General features: G+C 48.6%; 2 protein-coding genes across 2 annotated transcripts in view; both read right to left on the reverse strand.

Annotated features, from left to right (window-relative positions):
• Positions 1 to 515: 515 nt before the first annotated feature.
• On the reverse strand, positions 516 to 23,560 carry S1PR5 (sphingosine-1-phosphate receptor 5). The gene is made up of 2 exons (XM_082205087.1): positions 23,364 to 23,560; positions 516 to 2,266 (listed from the first exon to the last, which is right to left on the reverse strand). Exon 2 carries the CDS (start codon positions 2,041 to 2,043, stop codon positions 883 to 885), a length of 1,161 nt encoding a protein of 386 aa, XP_082061213.1. The 5' UTR covers positions 2,044 to 2,266; positions 23,364 to 23,560; the 3' UTR covers positions 516 to 882.
• Positions 12,200 to 23,736, reverse strand: part of AP1M2 (adaptor related protein complex 1 subunit mu 2) — a 122,417-nt gene continuing 110,880 nt past the window's right edge. Inside the window, exon 13 of the transcript XR_014214788.1 lies at positions 12,200 to 12,249. The gene's annotated coding sequence lies outside the window, so the exon portion shown is untranslated. The remainder of the gene's footprint in view (positions 12,250 to 23,736) is intronic.

Below are 23,736 nucleotides of genomic sequence, written 5' to 3' on the forward strand. Positions count from 1 at the left end.
TTTTGGCCCAAAGAGACATAATTTAACAGCATCATCAACATAAGCTCACATACAAGGATATACAGTGCACTTGTATGTCTGTCTAAAGACACTGAACTTTATACATGTACATGTAGGCCGCCATTTCATGGGGGCTGGATTCCAGGCTAGGTTAGTCTCTGCCCTCAATAGCACTATAATGAATTAGATCTGTCTTTCCACCACTTTTTATCAGCATCATGAAGGTCTAAGTGGTCAGTATGAAGGTATTAGAAGGATCAGAACCTGGGGGGTGGAGGCTGGGACATAGAAACGGGCAGGTTGGAGTGAGTATTGCAGAGAGAGAAAACAGTACAAAGGTGGTGTTTTCCTTCAAAAAGAAGCCACTGACGTTCTCCAAAAGAGCTCTTCATATCTCTCCAGGGCACTCTCTAGTTCTAGCAAGACCTTGGTGGAGGGAAGGGTTGTTTCTATGGGTTTGGGGGCCTTGATTTTGCACAGGAGCAACAAGGACCGGAAGGGTTGGCCTCCTGATCTTGTGATGAACTACTTTAAGCTACAGGGTGGAAATAACTGGACTTTGTTATCATTCTAGGTGCTCAGGAAGATCCAGCCACTCAGGCAGCTTGGCCTAGCCACCAGGTTTCCAAATCAGTCTTTGCCTGGGCAAGAACCAGATTCGGTTTGGGTGCCAAGTACTAGGACACCCCTGGTTCCTTGTCCGCTCCTCAGGTCTCCTGGTATACCTGCTAGCCCTGCCTAGGTTTCCTCCCAAGATCTGCCACAGCATTTCCCTTCAGGGTCTAGTCCCACTCTGCTGGGGCTTGACCCCTCAGCCCCCTTCTTGACCCCTGGCTGCTCATACCGCACTACTGGCCGCTGGGGCAAGATAACCAAAGGACTTCAGTAGACGGCCTTCAGCACCATTGCCTTGATGGCTTTGGGGGTGCTGTTCCCAAGTGACACGCTAACATTAGGCCCCTCATGCTGGTGCGACGAGCGCTCCGATTTGCTGGTGCTGCCCTCCAGTATGGGGAGACCAAAGCGCTTGGCGCGGCTCTCCTCCGTGCCGGGAGTGACCGCCAGCAGGCAGCAGAGCAACTTGAGAATGGCCCGTCTCATGTCCTTACTGGTCAGGGTGTAAATGATGGGATTCAGGAGGGAGTTAATCATCGCCAGGCCCAGGAAATAGTCTGCTTTGTAGAGCACGCTGCAGGCCTGGGCCTGGCAGGCAACGTCCAACAACAGGAGGAGGAAGAGGGGTAGCCAGCAGGCAATGAAAGTGCCCACCACGATGGTCACCGTCTTCAGCAGGGCCATATACTTCTGGGACTTCTTGAGCATGCCTTTGCGGAGGCTGCCCAGCCGCTGCCCGTTGAACTTGACCATGCGGTAGATGCGGGCATAGAGCACCACAATGGAGACCAGGATGGCCAGGAAAACGGTGATGCAGAAGAGGACGTAATGCTTAGAATAGAGGGGCAACACTGTGGAACACTCGGGGAGGTTTTCGATGCAGTTCCAGCCCAGGATGGGCAGCACCCCGAGCAAGATGGAGGCCAGCCAGCTGGCCCCCACCAGCAGGAACATCCGCCCTTTCTTGTCCCCGTGGTAGAGTCTCATGCGGACCATTGTGACATGGCGCTCGATGGCAATTGCAAGGAGGCTGAGGACAGAGGCAGCCAGCGTGACAAAGACCCCACCTTCCCGCAGAAACCACTGCACAGGGGTGAGCTTAAGGGTGTTGGGCCCGGACATGACGATATTGGCAGTGTAGGCCACGCCAGCAAGCAGGTCCGACAGGGTCAAGTTCCCAATCAGGTAGTACATGGGCAAGTGAAACTTCTTGTTCCTCCAGATAGCCAGCAGGACCACGAGGTTCTCCACCACAATGAAGGCGCACACCACCAGGAACACAATGGCATCCGCCTTGAGACTGCCCTTGTATTTGCTGCCATGGAGCTTGCCTGTGTAGTTGTAGTGCAAAGAAATCACATTGTTGTTGTGGTACTCTCGGTAGATCTGGCCCAGAGAGCGTGGGGTCTCCATGCTGGCAAATTCCATCCCACGGACACTTCTCCACCTTCAGTTTCATTGGTTTGCATAGCATGGCATAGTCCTTTCCATCATGCTGTGCCAGTCTTGCGCATGCCCCACGCCGGAGAAGTTGGCACTGCACAAATGAGATTAATTTTCGTCAGTAGTTAACACGTCCACCGGTGGCCATTTTGGAGAAGCCATCACAGCACTAGCAGACTCTTTCCATTCCGACCAACCAAGAGGGAGCCTAGAAATTCAAGAGAAAGACTTGTGAGTGGAATGCTTGAAAAGCATGAAAGCAACCCAGCTTTCCAGGCAGAAGCGTAGTGTGGGGAGGACCAGGCAGGCCCTGGGGGCATGATTTTGAGGTGGTGCAAGCCAGGCGCTCCTTGGCAGGGATCCCCATCCTACCTGCCACTAGGGGCCTTGCAGCCATGCCCCTGGCCCCCTTGCTGAATGTCACAGTTGGGGGATGCACCTCCAATGGGCCACATTTAGCCAGGCTCCTCTCTGTGTAGCCCCATGAACCCTCTGTGCCCCACGCCTACCCAGAGGCAGCGGTGGCAAGGGTGGGGCTGGCATGGCAGGTTTCGTTTACCCTCCATGCCCAGCTCCTTGTCCTGCCTGGTGCACGTGTGTATGCGCATGCGCAGCCTGAGCACCAGCGCATGATGCAGTGCCACCGTTTCCAGGTGATGCCCAGTGAATTGAAAAGGGTCTATCATAACAGAAGCTGGGCAATAGGAGTTTTCTTAATCAAAGTCCATCTTGCCCTCCTACTGATCACAGATCTCCAGGATTTTCTGCCGGTGCCTTTTGTATACACAGCACGAGGTTTATGAGCTAAATCAGGGGTTCCAGCAGTGGAGGAAGCCGCTCGGGCGCATGGAGCAGGGCGAGCCGGGGCAGGACACTCCACAGGGTCTCTGAGGAGTCTGCCTGCCTCCTCCCACTCAGCCGCCCTACAGCTGGGGGGGGGAGGGAGGCAGCAGGTGGACCGTTTGGGCAGCGTGGATCCTGCGCGTGCTCAAGCCACCGCGTCACTCCCAGGAGAGACGCGTGGCTCGGGTGCGCTGCAGGCCCCATGGTGAGTGCCGCACGGCATTTTGTAAACCCCCCCTTAGTGGTGACACCCGGGGCGGCCTGCATTCACTTCACCCCCTTCCTCCGCCCCTGGGGGGTTCCAGAACTGTAGCCTATGGGCCACCACTGATCCGCAAAGTTCATTTAGGTGGCCCATGACATTTCTGTAAAAGCACCATAAAAAAAGCCATTCTAGCACAACACATGACAGTTGCTACAACAGGCAGAAAAATTATTATGTGGCTTGCCAAGATCCTCAGCAATTTTCAAGTAGGGGAAAATGTTTGAGGACCACTGAAGACGTGACTCATTCTCGTAGTCCTTTGCCTGATGCAGAAAGGAAGCACAAGCCATGAGAAGCCTATGGCCCGGTCAAGGAGGCTCTTCCTGCATTAAGAGGTTCCTGCTCATGCCCAGCTGAAGCAAATTCCTCCAAGAAATTCCTGCCCCCAAAAGCTAGCAAAGCAAAGTATATTTCAGTCTATTTTTGCCTTCTCCTTCATATGGAAACTCTTCCGCAAGCTAACCATTTCTTTCCTTCTTGGCTTATATTACTGCTCTACTCTGAACAAAAAGCGAAGTTGATTGTAAATAATGTGATAACTGAAGAATTTAAGATAGAAAAAGGGACACGACAGGGGTGCCCAATTTCCCCATTACTTTTTATTTCTGTTCTGGAGGTGTTGCTTAATTTGATTAGAGATGACCAGCAAGTTAAAGGTGTACAGGTCGGAGCTAAACATTACAAGTTAAGGGCCTTCGCAGATGACTTAGTTTTGACTTTACAAGAGCCAGACACTAGTACGAAAAGGGTGTTGGAGATAATTCAACAATTTGGCCAGGTAGCCGGATTTAAACTGAACAAACAAAAGACTAAAGTTCTGGGGAAAAACTTAACAGTCATGGAGAGGGAGAAATTTCAGGATGAGACTGGTTTGACAGTGGTTAAGAAGGTGAAATACTTAGGGGTTTATCTGACATCTAAAAATTTGAATTTGTATAAAGATAATTATGAAAAATGCTGGTCAGAAATCAAAAAAGATCTAGAAATATGGTCAAATTTGAAATTGTCAATGTTAGGCCGTATTGCAGTTATTAAGATGAATGTATTGCCTAGAATGTTATTTTTGTTTCAAACTTTGCAGATTCTGGACAAGATGGACTGTTTCAAGAGGTGGCAGAAAGACATTTCGAAATTTGTCTGGCAGGGCAAAAAGCCCAGAATAAAATTTAAAGTACTTACAGATGCAAAAGAAAGAGGGGGATTTGCCCTGCCGGACTTAAAACTGTACTATGAAGCAGCAGCGTTTTGCTGGCTGAAAGAGTGGATGCTCCTCGAGAACACAGATATCTTGGATTTAGAAGGTTTCAATAATACATTTGGTTGGCATGCATATCTATGGTATGATAAAATCAAAGTGCATAGGGCCTTTAAAAATCATATTGTCAGAAAAGCGTTGTTTAATGTTTGGATAAGATATAAAGACCTGTTGGAAAATAAAACCCCTAGATGGTTGTCACCTTTGGAGGCAAAGGCATTGAAGAAACTCAATATGGAGGCCGAATGGCCAAAGTATTGGGAAATCTTGGAACAAGATGGAGATAAATTGAAATTACAGAGTCATGAGAAATTGAAACCTAAAGTACGAGATTGGCTCCATTACTATCAAATAATGGAGAACTACAAACAGGATAGGAAAATTGGCTTCCAGGTGGAGAAATCAAAATTAGAAACTGAATTGTTAGAACCCAATACTAAGAATTTGTCAAGAATGTACAACTTGCTGCTGAAATGGAATACACAGGATGAAACAGTTAAATCAGCTATGATTAAGTGGGCACAGGACATTGGTCATAACATTATGTTTGCTGACTGGGAATGGTTGTGGAACACCGGTATAAAATTTACGGCATGTAATGCCTTAAAGGAAAATATCATGAAAATGATTTACAGGTGGTACATGACCCCAGTCAAGCTTGCAAAAATTTACCATTTGCCTGACAATAAGTGCTGGAAGTGCAAAGAAACTGAGGGTACATTTTATCACCTTTGGTGGACGTGCCCGAAGATTAAGGCTTTCTGGGAGATGATATATAATGAAATGAAAAAGGTACTTAAATGTACTTTCCTAAAAAAACCAGAGGCCCTTCGCTTGGGCATTGTCGGCCAATTGGTGGCAAAGAAGGATAGAAGTTTCTTTATGTATGCTATGACAGCAGCAAGAATACTCATCGCAAAGTATTGGAAGACACAAGATCTACCCACTTTGAAAGAATGGCAGATGAAAGTGATGGACTATATGACACTGGCGGAGATGACTGGCAGAATCCGTGATCAGCGGAAGGAGACGACGGAAGAAGATTGGAAGAAATTTAAATTTTACTTGAAGGACTATTATAAACTTGATGAAGGTTAAAATGTCAAGGCTTCTAGAATGAAAGGGTTACAGCGAGATAATATTAGATTGAAGGAAATGCTAGTAAGACATATCCTTGACAGAACTGTTAGAAGTTGCTGAAAAACTTTGGGCATTGGGATGCAGAAAGGGGAGGTATGGAGAAGTCTGAGAAACGAAGTTCATGAAAATTTGTCTATGAAACTATACATGTTTGTATGTCTTTTTATATGTTAGTATTGTCTTAAAAATTTTGTAAAACTAATAAAAATATAATTTTAAAAAAATATATATTACTGCTCCAGCTAAGATTTGTTGGTTCTCTCTCTACAATTTTTCTTAACTTCAGCTTTTAAAATCTACTAAACCTACTAAAAACCTTTATCTCAGCTCTCACTCTGTCTTACATTAGCTACTGCTTGCCAGTCTTCCTATCTCCCGGTACATTTCTGAGCACAATTCAAAGTGTTGGTGCTGGCTTTGAAAGCCCTATATGGCCTTGACCCAGTATTCTATCGTTCAGCCCGGACACTGAAATCCAGTGCCAAGGGCCTTCTGGCAGTTCCCTCACTGCGAGAAGCAAAGTTACAGAGAACCAGGCGGAGGGCCTTCTTGGTAGTGGCACCCATCCTGTGGAACGCCCTCCCATCAGATGTCAAGGAGATAAGTAACTCAACAATCTTTAGCAGACATCTGAAGGCAGCCCTGTACAGGGGCGGAGGAAGGGGGTGCGGTGGGGGCGATACGCCTCAGGTGTCACTACTGGGGGTGTGTGACAAAATGGCAGGCGGCACTCACCGCGGGGCCTGAAGTGTGCCCAAGCCATGTGTCTCTCCTGGGAGTGATGCAATGGCTTGGGTGCCCACAGGCTCCACGCTGCCCCAAACGTTCCACCCGCCACCTCCCCTTCAGTTGTAGGGCGACTGAATGGGAGGAAGCAGTCAGATTCCTCGGAGGCCCCCCACAGCATCCTGCCCCAGTTCGCCCCACCCCACGGGCGGCTGGTTCCACCCCCCATGGGCAGCTGGCCCTGGGCGCTGCCCCAGGCACCCAAACGGCTTGCTCCACCACCGGCCCCGTATAAAGGAGGTTTCAATGTTTGATATTTTATTATGCTTTTATATTTGTTGGAAGGCACCCAGAGTGGCTGAGGCAACCCAGTCAGAAGGGCGGGGTACAAATAATGTCCCAGCTCCTATTATCTGTGTCCAAACACCTTTGGCTTATTCCGCTGCCCCCCGCCAATTCCTTTCTTCACACTTTAATCCTATTAAAACTCTAACTTGCCCTCTTCTAACCATTGCATCTCCCTAACCAGTGGCGTAGCGTGGGGGGTGCAGGGGGGGCCGGCCGCACCGGGCGCAACATCTGGGGGATAGGGTTAGGGTGCGCAAATCCACGGGTTAGGGGGCGCAAATTACTTGCCTTGCCCCGGGTGCTGACAACCCATGCTACGCCACTGTCCCTAACCACAGGCTTTTCAGCTCTCTTTTTACGAATGTGCCCTTTGACATTCACTTTGGTTGTCAGTATCTTTTTGTTTTAGGAATGACTGAGTCACTCGCTCCTCCTGCCTCGAAGGCACATCTCGCTTTGCCCCATTGTCCTGGTGACCTGAGTTTACATTTCGCCTCTCAGTTTGGAGGTAGCGAAGGCTGTCTTTGCTACTGCTCTTTCCCTGATGGCTATCAGAACGTTGGTGTTTTGCAAGAATCCTGCTTGCTGGTTTCCCCATAGGCAGCTGGTTGGCCACAGTGAGAACAGGATGTCAAACTAAATGGGCCTCTGCTCTGATCCAGCAAGCTTTTCTTACATTCTCACATTCTTATGCGCAGTCCAAGGAGAGCAGTACATCTTTGCAAATACAACAGAACTCCAAATGTCTCAAGCAAGGCTGCCATTATTGGCCCACGAGTTACTAGCCCACCTGCCCACACCTAAAGAAATTAGTCATTTGTAGCCCATCAGTGGTCTAAAAACACTGGTATTCCAGTGTTTCCCTGCATAGAGGATATCCTTATTCACCACAGGCAATCGGCAGGTGGCTGTTTACAAGACCAGGGGCATTTTGGGAGCCAAGATTGTAAAACTAGGTTGTAGAAGAGAAAAAGAGAGCAAGAGAAGGGAAGCAGCTCTGGTGAAAGGCCAGCTGCCTTTGTATTATGTTAGCCTGAGAGCAGGAATTGTCTTCTTTTTAATGGAGCCTGGAGCCTTCAAAGTGGAGAGCGAGGTTGAAATGGTTTAAATTAATACATTAATTTGACACAAACGTGAGCATCCGTCTTGTATGCAAGTTACAGATGTCCCTTTTAAAGGCTGCATGAGGGTCTCACCAATTTAGCAGAGGGGTGAGACATGACCAGGAAACCACTTAGCACAGTATCAGTCATATCGTCAAGATATCCTGCCATTTATGGGACTTGCCATGTTATACCGATGCACTGCAGGATACTCAGAACCTAAGCATCCGGTTCCAAGGTGTTCCCAGTTTAATCCCTGCGGAACGGAGGTGGGAAAGAATCTTGAAAATGTTACGTGGACACAATTCACACTCCACCCTCCCAATATAGCTACAGACATCACCAGTCCGTAAAGCGAAAAGAATTGGGAGAGCACTCTGACGAAAGGGTCATATAGAGCCACGCCACAGTGAAGTTTGGAAAGGTTCTTTGTTGCTGCTTTTGCAACTCCGAAAGACCTCCGAAAGTCAAGAGTACAGCAATGAGATAAAACAATTGCAATCAAGAAACTTTTTGTAATAAAGTCCTGTCCATCTGCCCAATGTCCTCCCCCTCCCCCTGCATTCCTAAGAATTCTGCTTTGCTCCGTTCAATATCTTGCCCCCCACCCCCCCCGCCTCTCTCTCACACATACAACAATAGTCTTCTGCTGAGCACACAAAACATTCCAGACAGGCCCCAAAATGACCTCTCACACTCCGGAGAATGTATTGCATGCACACATGCACACACAGACACTTCATTGCCTTTAACGTAGTGTTATAAGAATTTTAAGGTCTCAGATATAGAATAAATATTCATAAATGCACACATATATAAGAGGCATGTGTCTGAAACAGTACAGAAGAGCAATCCTGAAGTCATTTTGACTCTCCCGATGGCCTCAAATATTCCTCTGTGGTAAGGGAGGCAAATGGCGAAAGCCTTCCCATGTCTTTCTGTTTATAAATCCTCTCTTAAGGGTGTATTTGTGCAAGAATAGGGTGAGCCTGTGACCTGGATTCAGGAATAACCATCACAAAAGAATGGCCAGGCTGCCTAAGTAATGTAATCAGCGACCATTATCAGGAGACCACCTCCTATGATGTATTTATGATGGTTTTGGGGTGGTCTTTGGCTAAGGGGGTTGGGCAATGTCAAAAATCTTTAAAGGTTCCTGCATGCTTTTGTTCAGGGTCTCTTTCTCCTTAGAAGGAGGGAAAGGAACTCTGTTGCAACAGAAAAATAGATAACTGCCTAGCTTTCCACTGGATCCTACCTCCATCCATCCTTCTCTGACCGATCATGGACTTAGGGGACTTTGTTGCCTACCAGGCAGTATCTAAAATAAACTCTGCCCTGCTGGTAAGGCCGGGGTGTTTAAAAGCGAGCTGGTGGAGAAAAGCAGGGAAAGCAGGGCTGTCTGGGACCATGAAGGACAACAGTCCTGGAAGAAACTTTGTAGAGAAGAGATGTATCATCTCCAAAGCATTCACACACTCTCTCTGTCACACCCGAACCTCTATCATCTGACCCTGAGCCAAGACTTCATTAGAGAGACAGCCCACCATTATCCAGCCTCAGAACATCTTATCAGTTGTCAGGACTTGACCCTGAAGCATATGGCTAGAGCACCTTTGCGCATGTGTAGAGTTCCTTTTACAAGTAGCTCTAGCATACCTCTGGCGAGAGCCTGTCAGCTAAAAAACAAGCCCCAGGGTTTCTCATTTTGGAAATTAGGCACTGAGCCATGGAACAGTCTCAATAACAAAAATAAAAATCTGTCCGCCTTGTCCGAACCAACAATCCCACACAAATGCCCGGCCATTAGGAACATCAGTTAGGACAGGGTTGCAAGGTGCCCTTTTGTTTCGAACTGCTGTTGTCTCCGTACTTAGTTTCTGAAATCCAGAGCCCTTCATGCTCGCACACATTGTGCTGTATCGGGGAAACTTCACCCTCCCTTTTGACAAGTTCTTGCAAGCCTCACATGCACACTATCTTGGCTAGTTTCTCACAGTGCTCGCTGTGATGCCATCAATGGAACATCTTCCCATAGTGTCCTGGGGATTCCTACACCCACACAACCAGAAATCGTCTCACTTTGAATTTCAGCTGGAAGAAACTTAATTGGCGCAACAGCTTCCACAACTGTTACACTAATGAGCTAAAAAGTCCCCTGGCAGAGGCTTCTTTTGCCCCTCCCTGCCACATAAAAGGCAGATAAGTTCCCAGGCTGTGTGCAGCAACCCTCCCCCCCAAAAAAAAACAGCAGCATGCAAGCTTTTGTTTCCACTCTGCCTCTGCAGAGCTCTCTACAGCATGACTCTCAAAAGTAAGCAACTGATGCAAAGCAATTCAGAAAAGCAATACAGTACTCAACCCCTTTCCCTGCCTTCCAAATTTGAACAGCGAATCTACTCTGTAGGCTCAGTTGTCTTGTGCAGGGACAGCCAACGTTTTAACATTGAGGGTATGCATTTCCTTCCTCTGCAAGCTGCTACGGGGGCATAACCTCAGATAATGGCATCATCACCACCACCACCCCACCAGACTGAAGGAGCTTGCAAGCTGCTTCTCACCCAATCAAACCATGAACTGGTGATAGATCTGGCCATTGCAATGACTGCTGGATTCCTACATTTCTCTGTTGAAAAAGGTTCGCTGCAGGTCAGGTGCGAAGCAGCAAGGCACAATGATTTTCAGCCGGCGAGAGCTGCTCCCCACATCACTCTGGGAGGAGGAGGGCTGCTTCAAAAGCAACGTGTGAGGAAGAGGTGCAAAATCTGCTCAGAAGGTGTTCGTGCAATCTTTTGTGATAATAATGCCCACTCACATCATAAAGAGCTCGTAACCCACCTACTCTCAGCAGCCAGAAGCATCTTAGCCAGACACTGGAGAGACCTGTCAGGAATGAGCATGGACTAATTGTATCGAATAGCGTGGGAAAACATCCTTATTAGAAAAACTAACCAATAAACTGAAACTTAGTACGTTTCCCAGTACGTTTCCGAGCACAATTCAAAGTGTTGGTGCTGACCTTTAAAGCCCTAAACGGCCTCAGTCCAGTATACCTGAAGGAGCGTCTCCACCCCCATCGTTCTGCCCGGACGCTGAGGTCCAGCGCCGAGGGCCTTCTGGCGGTTCCCTCATTGCGAGAAGCAAAGCTACAGGGAACCAGGCAGAGGGCCTTCCCGGTAGTGGCGCCCGCCCTGTGGAACGCCCTTCCACGAGATGTCAAAGCGATAAACAACTACCTGACATTCAGAAGACATCTTAAGGCAGCCCTGTTCAGGGGAGTTTTTAACGTGTGATATTTTAGTGTATTTTTGGTTTCTATGGAAGCCGCCCAGAGTGGCTGGGGAGGCCCAGCTAGATGGGCAGGGTATAAATAATAAATTATTATTATTATTATTATAAACTGATACGGGGACAAATAGAAGAAGACACCTTCACCCTGGTATGGTTCCCCTTTATCACATACACAGCCCAACAAGACAATAATAAGAATCCATTGACAGCATACAAATCAATCTGGCTAACGTAATCCCCCCCCCACACACACACCCTACTCAGACACAAAAACAAAATCTCACTACAGACAACCAAAGACAGACAACCACACCCCCAACCTCTTTCACCACCAAGAAATTACAACAAGTGAATAGTAAGAGAACCCACACGAGTGACACTGACACAAAACCCCACAGATATATTAAGTATAAGAATAGACACATTGCCACCCCACCCCACTCACCATTCCCCCCTCCTTCCCCCTCTTTTCTTCCTAACCTAACACTGCATGCAACACTAACGTCTCACAACAAACGAAACTGATCAGTAGAAAACACAACTTGGAAAAAAGAGACAATGCACATATTTTTCTAAACTAAAAAATCTGTAATAAAAATATATTAGAGGAGGAGGAGGAGGAGGAAGAAGAAGAAGAAGAAGAAGAAGAAGAAGAAGAAGAAGAAGAAGAAGAAGAAGAAGAAGAAGAAGAAGAAGGGATTTGTGCATGCATATGGTGCTTCCAAATAGCTCAATCTTGGCTGCTTCTACAAAGCAACGATCAAGATAATACTGCTTGGACAGGGAAAGGAGTTGGATTAACCGGACAAAGTCTTTGATCCTTGATAGATTATGATTTGCAGGCTGTTTCTCATTCATACAACACCACTTCTCCAGCAAAACTTGCTCAAGGAATGGTGCTGGCGAAGCCAAAAGCAGCACAGAATGTGCTGCTTCTCACCTAGAAGGCAGTTCTCTTCTGCCAGAGCGATACAAGATCTTGCCATTCATTTCTGCAGTGGTACCTATTTATCTACTTGCACTCAGTGGCGTAGCGTGGGGGGTGCAGAGGGTGCCGGCCGCACCGGGCGCAACATCTGGGGGTTAGGGTTAGGGGGCGCAAATCCACGGGTTAGGGGGTGCAAATCCACGGGTTAGGGGGCGCAAATCCATGGGTTAGGGGGCGCAAATTACTTGCCTTGCCCCAGGTGCTGACAACCCACGCTACGCCACTGCTTGCACTGGTGTGCTTTCAAGCTGCTAGGTTGGCAGGAGCTGGGACAGAGCAATGGGAGCTCACCCGTTGTGGGGATTGAACCATCGACCTTCTGGTCGGCAAGCCCAAGAGGCTCAGTGGTTTAGACCACAGTGCAACCCACGTCCCCAAGGACTGTGGCGCCTCCAAGGCTCTGCACCCAGTACGACCAAACTGGTTGCTCTCCCCTAAATCCACCTCTGCTCTCTGCCTTCCCTTCCCAAGGGCCCGCTGCCATTGTGAGTCTAGGTCAGCAGGCTTTCCTAGTGCAGTCCACAAGTTCCATGCAGCATCTGCAATGTGCTTTTTTTGATCTATCAACCAGCAGCCACTTGTTTTCAGAATGATTAGAGACATCTTGGAAGCTGGTCATGGAGATGAAGCATTCTTTCTTTCATTTTATCTGGTTATCCAAACACACACACACACACACACACACACTGCGGCTTGCCAGTCACAGCTTCCCAATGCTGGGCAAAGCAGACATGGGTGTGTGATCATTGGGCATTGTGAGGTCTGGGGTTTTCTTCCTCCATGCAGAGGAAGCAGAGTTTGTGAAATAACTCTCCCCACATTGGCCTCATGGAAGGGAGGGGGTGAGGCAGCAATGTAATCAATCTGAGGGTGATCCTCCTGTTCATAAGCCCAGAAACTGGGTTCAGGATGGGGTCATTTCTGAGGGATGAGAGACAAAGAAGTTTCAGAGAGGGATGTGAGAGAGGAGCAATGAGAAGAGATTCCCAGGCTGGGAACTGTAACCTGCAAAGCCTGATGGCTTCAAACAGATCAACAGGCGCTCTCTGCTCAAAAGTACAGGGCAGATGCCCCACAGAGCATCAACATTTGCAGTGATTTATGGGGGGAAAGCTGTGAAGGCCAGGCTGTGAGGAATTGCCCTTGACTTTGCACAATTTGATATACAACGGCTGAATGGGGGAGGGAGGGAGGTGGAGGGAATGCAATCGGTACACAAAACTACCAGCCAGCAGTTAAATGCATGGAACTATGGCAGACTCTCACCAAGTGCCGTTAGTGATCACAAACTGAAAGTTGAAATGGGGAGGCACAGACTTACCATTTATCCCCTCCTCCCCCCAAAAAAAATCAATTGTACAGTGTGTACAGCTTAATTTGGCAGCATAGTACCCCTTTTGCATGTCTAGGATCCTAGGTTCATCTCCCATTGGGCTCTCAGGAAACAGCCAGGAATGCCTTTTGTGCAAAACCTTGGAGAATCATAGCTAGCATTGGGCTAGTAGAAGGGAATATCTCTATGTCCTGACAACCTTAGACAATGTACATGGAAATTCAACCTATGGCTGCTACTCTTCTGCACTCATAATGTAATCCCAAGTGGGACTGACTTCCAAGAAACATGCTCAAAACTGGGGTCCAGGCTAGCTGAGCCTTTTCACACCATCAGAGGGAGGTCCAACAGCTTCTCCACCCAAAGGTCAGTGAGGAACAACTGACCCAGATCCTGGCAGGACAAAAGCAGGGCATCACACTATATCATGGGTAGGCAAACTAAGGCCCGGGGGCCGGATCCGTCCCAATCGCCTTCTCAATGCAGCCTGCGGACGGTCCAGGAATCGGCATGTTTTTACATGAGTAGAATGTGCCCTTTTATTTCAAATGCATCTCTGGGTTATTTGTGGGGCATAGGAATCCGTTCATTATTATTTTTCAAAATATAATCCAGCCCCCCACAAGGTCTGATGGACAGTAGACCAGCCCCCTGCTGAAAAAGTTTGCTGACCCCTGCACTATGTGATATGCACAAACACACACAGGATTGTCAATCATGGACAACAAAGGCCAAGATATTCAAGAGAAGCCGATGCCAGCCTCGCAATCAGGGACATAATCCAGGGGAAAGAGTGATTCACCTGGCTTGGCAAACCTCTCCGTTTTGTCCCTTCATACATTGAGCATTGGTTGCCTAGCTTGCCATGCCCACAATGGAGCCTGAACTGGATGGGACATGCAAAAGCAGGGCAAAGAGAAGTCTGGATTTCCTGAGCTTGCAGGGCTGCTAGCAGCCTCCAGGAAAGGCAGGCAAGCATTGGGGTTAAAGGCCCTTTCTCCTCACCCTCTTCTCTCTGCTCTCCATTGTCCCCCTCCAGAAGCTGCTTTTCTCTTAGAGAATGGGGGGGGGGGGAGAGCCTCTGCAGGAAAGCAGGTATGCCAGGAGGAGAGAAAGAAGAAGGGGACAGACTTTTTTTGCTTTCCCTTCTGCTGGCTGCAAATTCCTCTCGATCTCAATTCCTGCAAATCTCTCTTCAAAGCTCTCCTCTCCCACAAAGTCCATTTGCTGAATTTCCCAGCCCCTTCCCAATGGCATCTGTTTCCATTCTTCCCATGCTACACATTCTTTCTTTCCCCAGCTAACCGCTGATTCCTGACACTGTCCAATTTTACAGCCTGTAAGCTCATTGCAGCAGAGACCAATATTTCCCTCCCTTCTCTCTCCTTTTCTTTTTCTTTCACTTGTGCTGTGTAAAGCATAGCTGCAGGGTGTTGTGATCAGTTACCAGCAAACGTTAAACCTACAAGAGGGGGAAATGGTGTGTGTGTGTGTGTGTGTGTGTGTGGAGAAAACACCCCACTATCATTTTTTCCAAACAGTTAAATGAGCTGCGCCTCAAGGTTGTGCCCCACACTCCCAACCAGGAGATTTACTGCTCAGACTTATGTATATCTATACGGAAACAAAGCCACATTGAGTTCCTTTGGCTGTAACTTTCAGATAAGCGTTTATAGGACTGCAGCCTTACTGCCAGATTGCAGAGGACCCTTTCCCAGATAACCAGGGAAGTTTAAAGAAACACTTTTCCTATGGTGTGTTTAAGATGAGGCTATTCTAAAAGAAGTCATCCTGGGACAGAAATGGAGCACTTCCGTTCAGAACTCATGATTCCAGATTCTGCATTGCTACCTTGGAGGTAGATAATATTATTACACTGATGACCACCTTTTAAAGTGCCCAACCTGTGGAGAAGATGCCTCCCTTGCTCTCTGTTGGTTTTCCAGAAAATAGGGGATATTATTATTATTATTATTATTATTATTATTATTATTATTATATACTACCCTTCATCTGAGGATCAAAGGGCAGTTTACAACATAAAAGCAGAAAAATACATAACCTAGGGTTACCAGACGTTCCTGGGGACAGTTCCCAGATTTGCAAATCTGTCCCCGGAATGTCCCCAGATTTGCAAATCTGTCCCCAGGAAACGTGGCAGCGGCAGCCTCAGCAGCCCGGAGCCAGCCTGGTAGCACAGTTGGCTCTGGCTGGCTTCAGGAGCTGATTGCTGCCATAGTGCCCACCATTTTTCCTCACCAGAAGTCCCCATAGGATGTGTCTTGTGCGATCTCCTACCCCCTTCCCGCTTTGTTTTGACTGATCGGGGGAGCCTCAGGAGTCGCGGGCGGATGGCTATTGCCCAGTTTTTTAAAAAAACTCTGTGCATTTATGTTTCACAGGGTGTGAAAGAAGGCCTTTGCACCTTATACAATATGCATGTACAGTGGTACCTCGGGTTACATACACTTCAGGTTACAGACTCTGCTAACCCAGAAATAGTACCTTGAGTTAAGAACTTTGCTTCAGGATAAGAACAGAAATCGGGTTCCGGCGGCGCAGCGGCAGCAGGAGGCCCCATTAGCTAAAGTGGTACCTCAGGTTAAGAACAGTTTCAGGTTAAGAACAGACCTCCAGAATGAATTAAGTTCTTAACCCAAGGTACCACTATATGCTTGGGTCCAGGGTCTTTTGCCTCACCATCCCCACTACTGACTCCCTGTTGCTACTCAGCTTAAAAAAATAAAATAAAAGGTGTCCCTGGATTCATTGAAAAAAATCTGGTAACCATAACATAACCTAGTAAGAAAGAAAAAATAATAAGCCCCCCACCCTGAAGCAGAATGTAGGGAAGTTCAGGACAGAGAAAAGAAAATACTTTTCAATTAAACTGTGGAACTCACTCCCACAAGAGGTGGCAAGCTTGGGTGGCTTGAAAAGGTTTAGGCAAATGCATGAAGGCAGATAAGGCTTTCGATGTTCTTGCTGTAGCTGCTATTTATTAAAATTGGTTACAGCCTTTAATCTGAAGAACACAGGGTACCTAATGAAGAAAGAGCAAAACAAAACCAGTAACCTTCCCTCCCACATACGGATTTAGAAGAACACGGAATGCTAACCAGCCCAAGTCCTGGATGGTGAAAGGTTTTCCGTGACCTACCTGGCTGGCGGGGTTGTGGGAAGCGCAAGAAGGAGGCATGTGAATCCTGGCTTGCGCCCCTTAGAACCGCCGCGCAAGTTCTAGCTGGCGATCCTGCCCACGGGGAGCGCAACGCGTCCGCCCCGTCTAAGTCCTGCTTGAGTTGCTCTTCTTGCTGGTCTGTGACCGTCAGAAATGGCCGGCTACTACCCGAGTTGCTCTTGAGGCGGGACGGGGAGCCTGGGGAGCAGCAGCAGCAGCTTGCTCTCGTCCGTCGGCGCGCCCCCTGGGTCTCGGCTCCTGACCGCGCCCCGGAGAGGCGGCCCCGGCTGGGCTCCCTTGCGTTTTCTCCCCTAACCCAGAAGAGCTGCGGAGAACTTCGGGTCGCAGCAAGAGCCTCCCCGTCCCCGCTGAGATTCGAGGGGGCGGCGGCCGCTGGCAGCACCTCCCGCTCCCACGAAGTCTAGGCGTGGAGCCGAGCGCCGACAGCTCGGGGCAGCCAGCAAGCTGCGGGTGGGGCCGGGACCCTCCGCTATCCGGGGTGGGCAAGAGAGAGCTGGCTGTGAGCCGCCGAGCGCTCCCACTCCGTCGGGTCGTCTGTCCCGGGCTTAGCGCGCGAGAGAGGCGCTCCCTCGCAGCTGCCCGAGGAGAGACGTCTCTGCCAGCCCAGCGGGCCGGGGCCAGCCGGGACACGTCTGATACCGCGCAGGAATGGGCAGGCCAGGGACACGGATCTGGTTCGAGGGCTTGGTCTGACCGGGCTGGGAGGGGGGGATGTTCAAGGTCGCCCGGAAATCCCGGCCCCTGGTGCCACGGGCTGCAGCGAGGGACAGGCACTCTGCGCGCTCTCAGGGGCGCTCTTGCTATACCCCGGCTCGCGAGCTGGTTTCTGAGCGACAGACGGCTGAGCCTCTGGCCTGAGCCAGCTTCAGGGTTCGTCTGTTCTGGGACAGGGGTGCCAACTTGGATAAAATATTGGGGGAGTTGCAGGTAAACCCCCCCCCCATAATCGACCACAAGACAATTTGTGCATGCACACAATTTGAATGGCAATGCCCATCAACTGAGGGGGGGAGCTGGCCCCCTCAAATATTTTATGGGGGGGGACCTTGGCCCCTAGGAGTTAGCTCTTATGTTTTGGGATTAAATCCCTGCACTGCAAAGCTTAAGTGTTTGAGGCAGGGCAGCGGGGAGGAAGGTGAGTTCTGGCGCACATTTTCTGGGTCTCCGGGCCTCCACTTCCCACTCAAATCCCCTCTACACTGCCAGATGCCAAGCTCAGTCCCTCTCCTTCCCAGAAGTAGCTGTGCTGGCCCAGGACACTTCACCCTGCACCTCCTTCTCAGGGATACAGGATGAGTCAAGAGATCATTTGCACTGTTGCAGGGGGTGGTTTCCTGCATCGCCCTGCAAGAGATCTCTTGGGGTGCAATGCTTCGTGGGCAGGCACATGGTAGCTTCCCTGGTGGCCGTTGGAAACATGACTTCTCCTGGTGGTTTTGTGTAACTCAGGGCAGCTTAGCAAATGAATTCGGAATTCCTGGTGGGCAGCTGCCTGTGGTTGAATCACTAAAGCCCACTCCTTTCCCGGAACTGGCAATGGGAGAATGCAGGAGTCCCCTCCCTTCCCCCTAAAGAGCTGGGAATAATTATTAATAGGCTAGCAAGGAGGGTCATCAGTCCCAAGAGGCTGATGAAACGTCTGGAGGAAACCACTCAGTGGTTAAGGGAAGAAAAGGCCATCACTAGAGAAGGAAAAACATGGAAAGTTGGGAAGAAAGGCAAAACCCCTTGCAGCACAGGAGGCTGATGAAATGTTAATTCCTTCACTTGTGAGTATTTATGGCAGATATCCAAAGATCTCTTCAGCTTCAGGGTGCGGTGCCTGGCTAGAGGCACTCTCTGAATTACTAGTCAAAAGCCTCATGGACGATGCTATTTCCAAAATGTTGTTCAGCGTAGGAAAGAACCAGCTATAAAAGCAGAGCTGAGTTGCTGCAGGCTCTGCAATATTATTTGGAACAGGAGATTGACTTTGTGATATCATGTTAATGCAACAGAACAGATCTGGGCAGGAGGCTTTTTGGGCTTCATCCTCAAATCCTTTTTTTAAAAAAAACATGTGGTGCAAACCTATGCATATGTACTCAGAAGTCAGCCCTGCTGCCTTCAAGGGGATTTACTCCCTCTGGTTAAATGTGAAACTTTTAATGAGAACCTGGGCTTAGAATTCTTTGATCCAGGTAACAAAAGCAGGTTTGCCATCCAAGCTGATGGCCTTCACACTAACAGGCACGGGGAATATTATACCATCCGAGGAAGCAATTGCTTTGTGCAAGAAGCTTATTATGCCTGTTGCCATTTATCACCCTCACCATGAAGTTGTAAGTTCTCTCCCGGGCCCGTTTTAACTTACGTGAGAACACGGGGAAGCAGGGACACCCCTGACTTGGATCTGTTTATTCGTTTAGTTTCAGGTTGCATCCAACCAAGTTTTCCATTAATTTCAGTGGGTCTGCTTTGAGTAGAACGAACACTGGGAAGGACCATATATATATATATAAATTATATGCCACCTTTTGGTAGTATAGCCCACCCAAGGCAGCTTAAAAGGTAAAGGGACCCCTGACCATTAGGTCCAGTCATGACCGACTCTGGGGTTGCAGCGCTCATCTCACTTTATTGGCCGAGGGAGCCGACATACAGCTTCCAGGTCATGTGGCCAGCATGACTAATCCACTTCTGGTGAACCAGAGCAGCGCACGGAAACGCCATTTACCTTCCTGCCAGAGCGGTACCACCCCGTCTACTTGCACTTTGACATGCTTTTGAACTGCTAGGTTGGCAGGAGCAGGGACCGAACAATGGGAGCTCACCCCGTCGCGGGGATTCGAACCGCCAACCTTCTGATCGGCAAATCCTAGGCTCTGTGGTTTAACCCACAGCGCCACATACCACATATTTACATTGGGATGTTCATAATGATTCGACATAACCCTCATCATTTTCAGAGTCAAACTGGAAAAGGCTATTGGACAAGCCTCTCTAGGAAGGAAGTATCAAAGGTGACTGGCTATCTGGTATTTGCTCTGCATGGCAGGTGAACCTCAGGTGCTGTCCCAATGTTTCCAAGCGCATATCAGCTCTGCCCCACCTGGCAACCCCCTTCTGCTTAAACCCAGTTTCAGCCAGGGTTGGATGGGCTTTTGGTTCGTTCCCTGCAGTTGTGCCAGTCCTCAGTTTTGTCTGTGACTTTCAGTCCTCATTCCCAGCTCAGCGCTTAGGGATGGTCTGCTGCTTCCACACAGGCATTCCCTTGGCTTCCCTTGGGCACGGCGAACAATGCCCCATTGAGGCAGGCAGAGGGACCAGCAGCCATGCCTAATGTGGAGACAATAAAAGGCCAACTCCAGTGCTGGGACCCACAAGCAACATGGGCTGGAGGACACGGCAGGACGTGGCTGAGAGCCACCCTGGGTTCCTCCTGTGGCCCAGTTCCTTAGCAGCTTTGAGAAGGCAGAAGACTTGAGCCAGAGGCCTAACAATGTGCTGTGTACTTACTGGAAGGGAGACACCCCTAAAACATATACAGATTTGCCCTGTGTTGGTGCCTCTGTCCACATTCTGCATCTGCCAGAGGGGAGATACTGGGGGCAGGGCAGAGAAATTCAGTTTGACCTACTGTACTTTCTGCTCTATAAGACTCACTTTTTCCCTCCTAAAAAGTAAGGGGAAATGTGTGTGCGTCTTATGGAGCGAATGCAGGCTGCACAGCTATCCCAGAAGCCAGAACAGCAAGAGGGATTGCTGCTTTCACTGCACAGCGATCCCTCTTGCTGTTCTGGCTTCTGAGATTCAGAATATTTTTTTTCTTGTTTACCTCCTCCAAAAACTAGGTGCGTCTTGTGGTCTGGTGCATCTTATAGAGCGAAAAATACGGTAATTCACACTTCTCAAAGCAATACGCAAACAAAAAAAGCAGTTATCCTTTGAAATTCACACCTGCCCAAACTTTGCAGTGCAGCTCTCCAATCACAACATGTGCACAAAAATATAGTGGTACCTCGGGTTACAGACGCTTCGGATTACAGACGCTTCAGGTTACAGACTCCGCTAACCCAGGAATAGAACCTCGGGTTAAGAACTTTGCTTCAGGATGAGAACAGAAATTGCGTGGCAGCAGTGGGAGGCCCCATTAGCTATAGTGGTACCATAGGTTAAGAACAGTTTCAGATTAAGAACGGACCTCCAGAACGAATTAAGTTCTTAACCCAAGTTACCACTGTATGTACATTAGGAGAACGTGTGAAAATGCATATCTTGGCGAAAACACCTTAAAAGTGCATTGTACAGTATTAGGGGGAATGGCTTGCAAAGAATGTGTATATTGGGGAAACAGCATATAAAAATGTGTCACAGGAGAAATGGGCACCACTATTCTGATGACTGTTTATAGCAAAATTTGCAGATGGCTGCAGAAATGTGACAAAGTGTGCTTAAGAGTGGTAAAATGAGAAACCGAAATCAACATATTCGTTGATTCCAAGCAGCCATGTTAGCCCGTTGTGGCAAAAACAAAATAGTGTTTTGTAGCGCAGGGTGCCTTTGAAGCTCATTTGAAGAACATTCTTTCCCTTCAAGAATTCTGGACACTGGAGTCTGTTAAAAGTTGTTGGGAATTGTGAATCTGTGAGGGGTAAACAGCAGTGCCCAGAGTCCTTTGAAAGAAGGAACATACTTCAAATGTGCTTCAAATGTGCTACAGTGTGTGCACAGTCTACAACACATATTATGACATCAACTTTCATGGACTTCATTCCATACCCTGTAAGTCAAATAGTTTGGATCCCCCAAAAAACCACCCCACAAATTATGCCAACCAATGCAGTTATGCAATGATGTGTTGCAAAAGCTCACTCAATATTCATGGTTTATTTTGAACCATACTTTGAGGTTTTGCAGAATTTGGGGCATCTTGTTAGGAAGAGAGGTCTGGCTATGTTTGGGGTGATATGTGACTAAAGGCATGAAGGAGGTTTGACTAAACCCTGCAGCACCACGATGCTCTGACTCTTTTTGCAGGCACCAACTATACGAAGTGTATAGGGCCCTCTGGAATTCCAGATACAGCTTATTACCATCTGCCAAATAGTTCACACTTCAAATATTTCAGAGCCAGAAAGCCAGTGCCCTTAAAGCAGAGATGATCTTTCAGTGGCTAATAATTGGTGCTGTAGATTCCGGCTCTCTTTCACAATCCCTTTTACATTTGCAAGACTTCAGTGCTTGCAAGTGCTTCAGTAAGCATAAAGGTAAAGGGACCCCTGACCATTAGGTCCAGTTGTGGCCGACTCTGGGGTTGCGGTGCTCATCTCGCTTTATCGGCCAAGGGAGCCGGCGTACAGCTTCCGGGTCATGTGGCCAGCATGACCAAGCCACTTCTGGCGAACCAGAGCAGTGCATGGAAATGCCGTTTACCTTCCCTATTTATCTACTTGCACTTTGACATGCTTTTGAACTGCTAGGTTGGCAGGAGCAGGGACCGAGCAACGGGAGCTCACCCCATCACGGGGATTCGAACCACCGACCTTCTGATCAGCAAGTCCTAGGCTTTGTGGTTAAACCCACAGCGCCACCCGCGTCCCTTATTCAGCAAGCATGATATTCAGTAAGCATAATAGACTGTAAAACCTGCAGCCGAAGTAAGGCTAGGAGCTCCACAAAACCTCTCTTTTTATGCTCATGCAGTCAGATTCTGCAAGAAGGCACTTGCTGAGTGTGTGCTTAAAATGCCGTGAGTGTTGGAAAAACAACCCCCCACCCCTCTTCTTCCAGCATTAACAGTGTTGCCTTGTGGGAAAAGGAAAAGTTTTCTAGATCCCAGCAATAATGGCACAGTAATTGCCCATTTATGTTGCAGTTATAATTATTCCCTGGAATGGCTCTTAGAAATGAATCCCTTGACTGACTGCAGACAGATTAATAGGAGCAACAAGGGAACTGCAAGACGCCCAGAGCAGAGGTGGTCCAGCCAAGATGTATAGCTTGGGTAGCCAGGAGAGGCCCAAGCCATTTTACTGCCTGAGGCAAAGCACAGGATGGGGTGTTCCCCATTCTGTGCACACAAAATCTGACCAGACAGGTAGGTGGATCTTACTTCAGCGCTGGTGATAGAGCAGAGGCCTCTACATCACCCTATGGCAGCAAGCCAGCTTAGGAGCTGCCCTGGTACACATTTCCAGCCACCTTCTGCCCCATAGAATTTGCCACCTGTGGCTGCTGCCTCACTCTGCCTCATGGACTACCCTGTTGGTCGTCCTCACAACTGGGACACTAGAAGAGGAGGAAGCACAGATTTGGGGGTGTGGCGAAGAAAAGCAGTCTCTTCAGCAAACCTGAAGGAGCGTCTCCACCCCCATCGTTCAGCTTGGACACTGAGGTCCAGCTCCGAGGGCCTTCTGGCGCTTCCCTCACTGCGAGAAGTGAGGTTACAGGGAACCAGGCAGAGGGCCTTCTTGGTAGTGGCGCCCACCCTGTGGAATGCCCTCCCATCAGATGTCAAGGAAATAAACAACTATCTGACTTTTAGAAGACATCTGAAGGCACCTCTGTTTAGGGAAGTTTTTAATGTTTGATGTTTTATCAGTTTACTACTACTATTATTATTATTGTATTGGGAGCTGCCCAGAGTGGCTGGGGAAACTCAGCCAGATGGGTGGGGTATAAATTATTATCATCATCATCATCATCCCCCAAACCACCCCAGTGCTCTCTGTGGAATCTGATGGTTTCTGCTGCACAGCTTAATGTCTGCAGCGCAGAGTAGCCATAATACTGAATGGGATTTCCATCTCTTCACCAGTCCACTACTCACTGCTCCGGAGCGAATGTTCCCGACATTTGCATACATGCTTCCGTTTTCAGCTTCCGGGTTGCAGCTGCCTTCCTTGACATTTGATTTGCCCCTGACGGAATTCTGTAAGGCTAAGCGGTACTGCTGATTCAAAATGGTCTTTCTGTCAGGAGCGATGCTCCCGCTTTCTGCATCCTACAGGCGCTGCCAAGGACCCTGCTCCTTATCCACAGTCTCCAAGCGCTGCGATTGGCCTGTTGCTGAACTGGTTCTGCTTGTCCCAATCCCCAGGGCAGCTTCCTCAGCTCGGTCCTCACCTGCTTTCTCATGCAAGCCTAGCCTGCAAGTTCAGACCAGCTCTTTGGTCCAGCCACACCCTTGCCTTGGCATTGCC

This window comes from Podarcis vaucheri (assembly GCF_965113315.1).
Source record: "Podarcis vaucheri genome assembly, chromosome: 17".
Lineage (NCBI taxonomy): Eukaryota > Metazoa > Chordata > Lepidosauria > Squamata > Lacertidae > Podarcis > Podarcis vaucheri.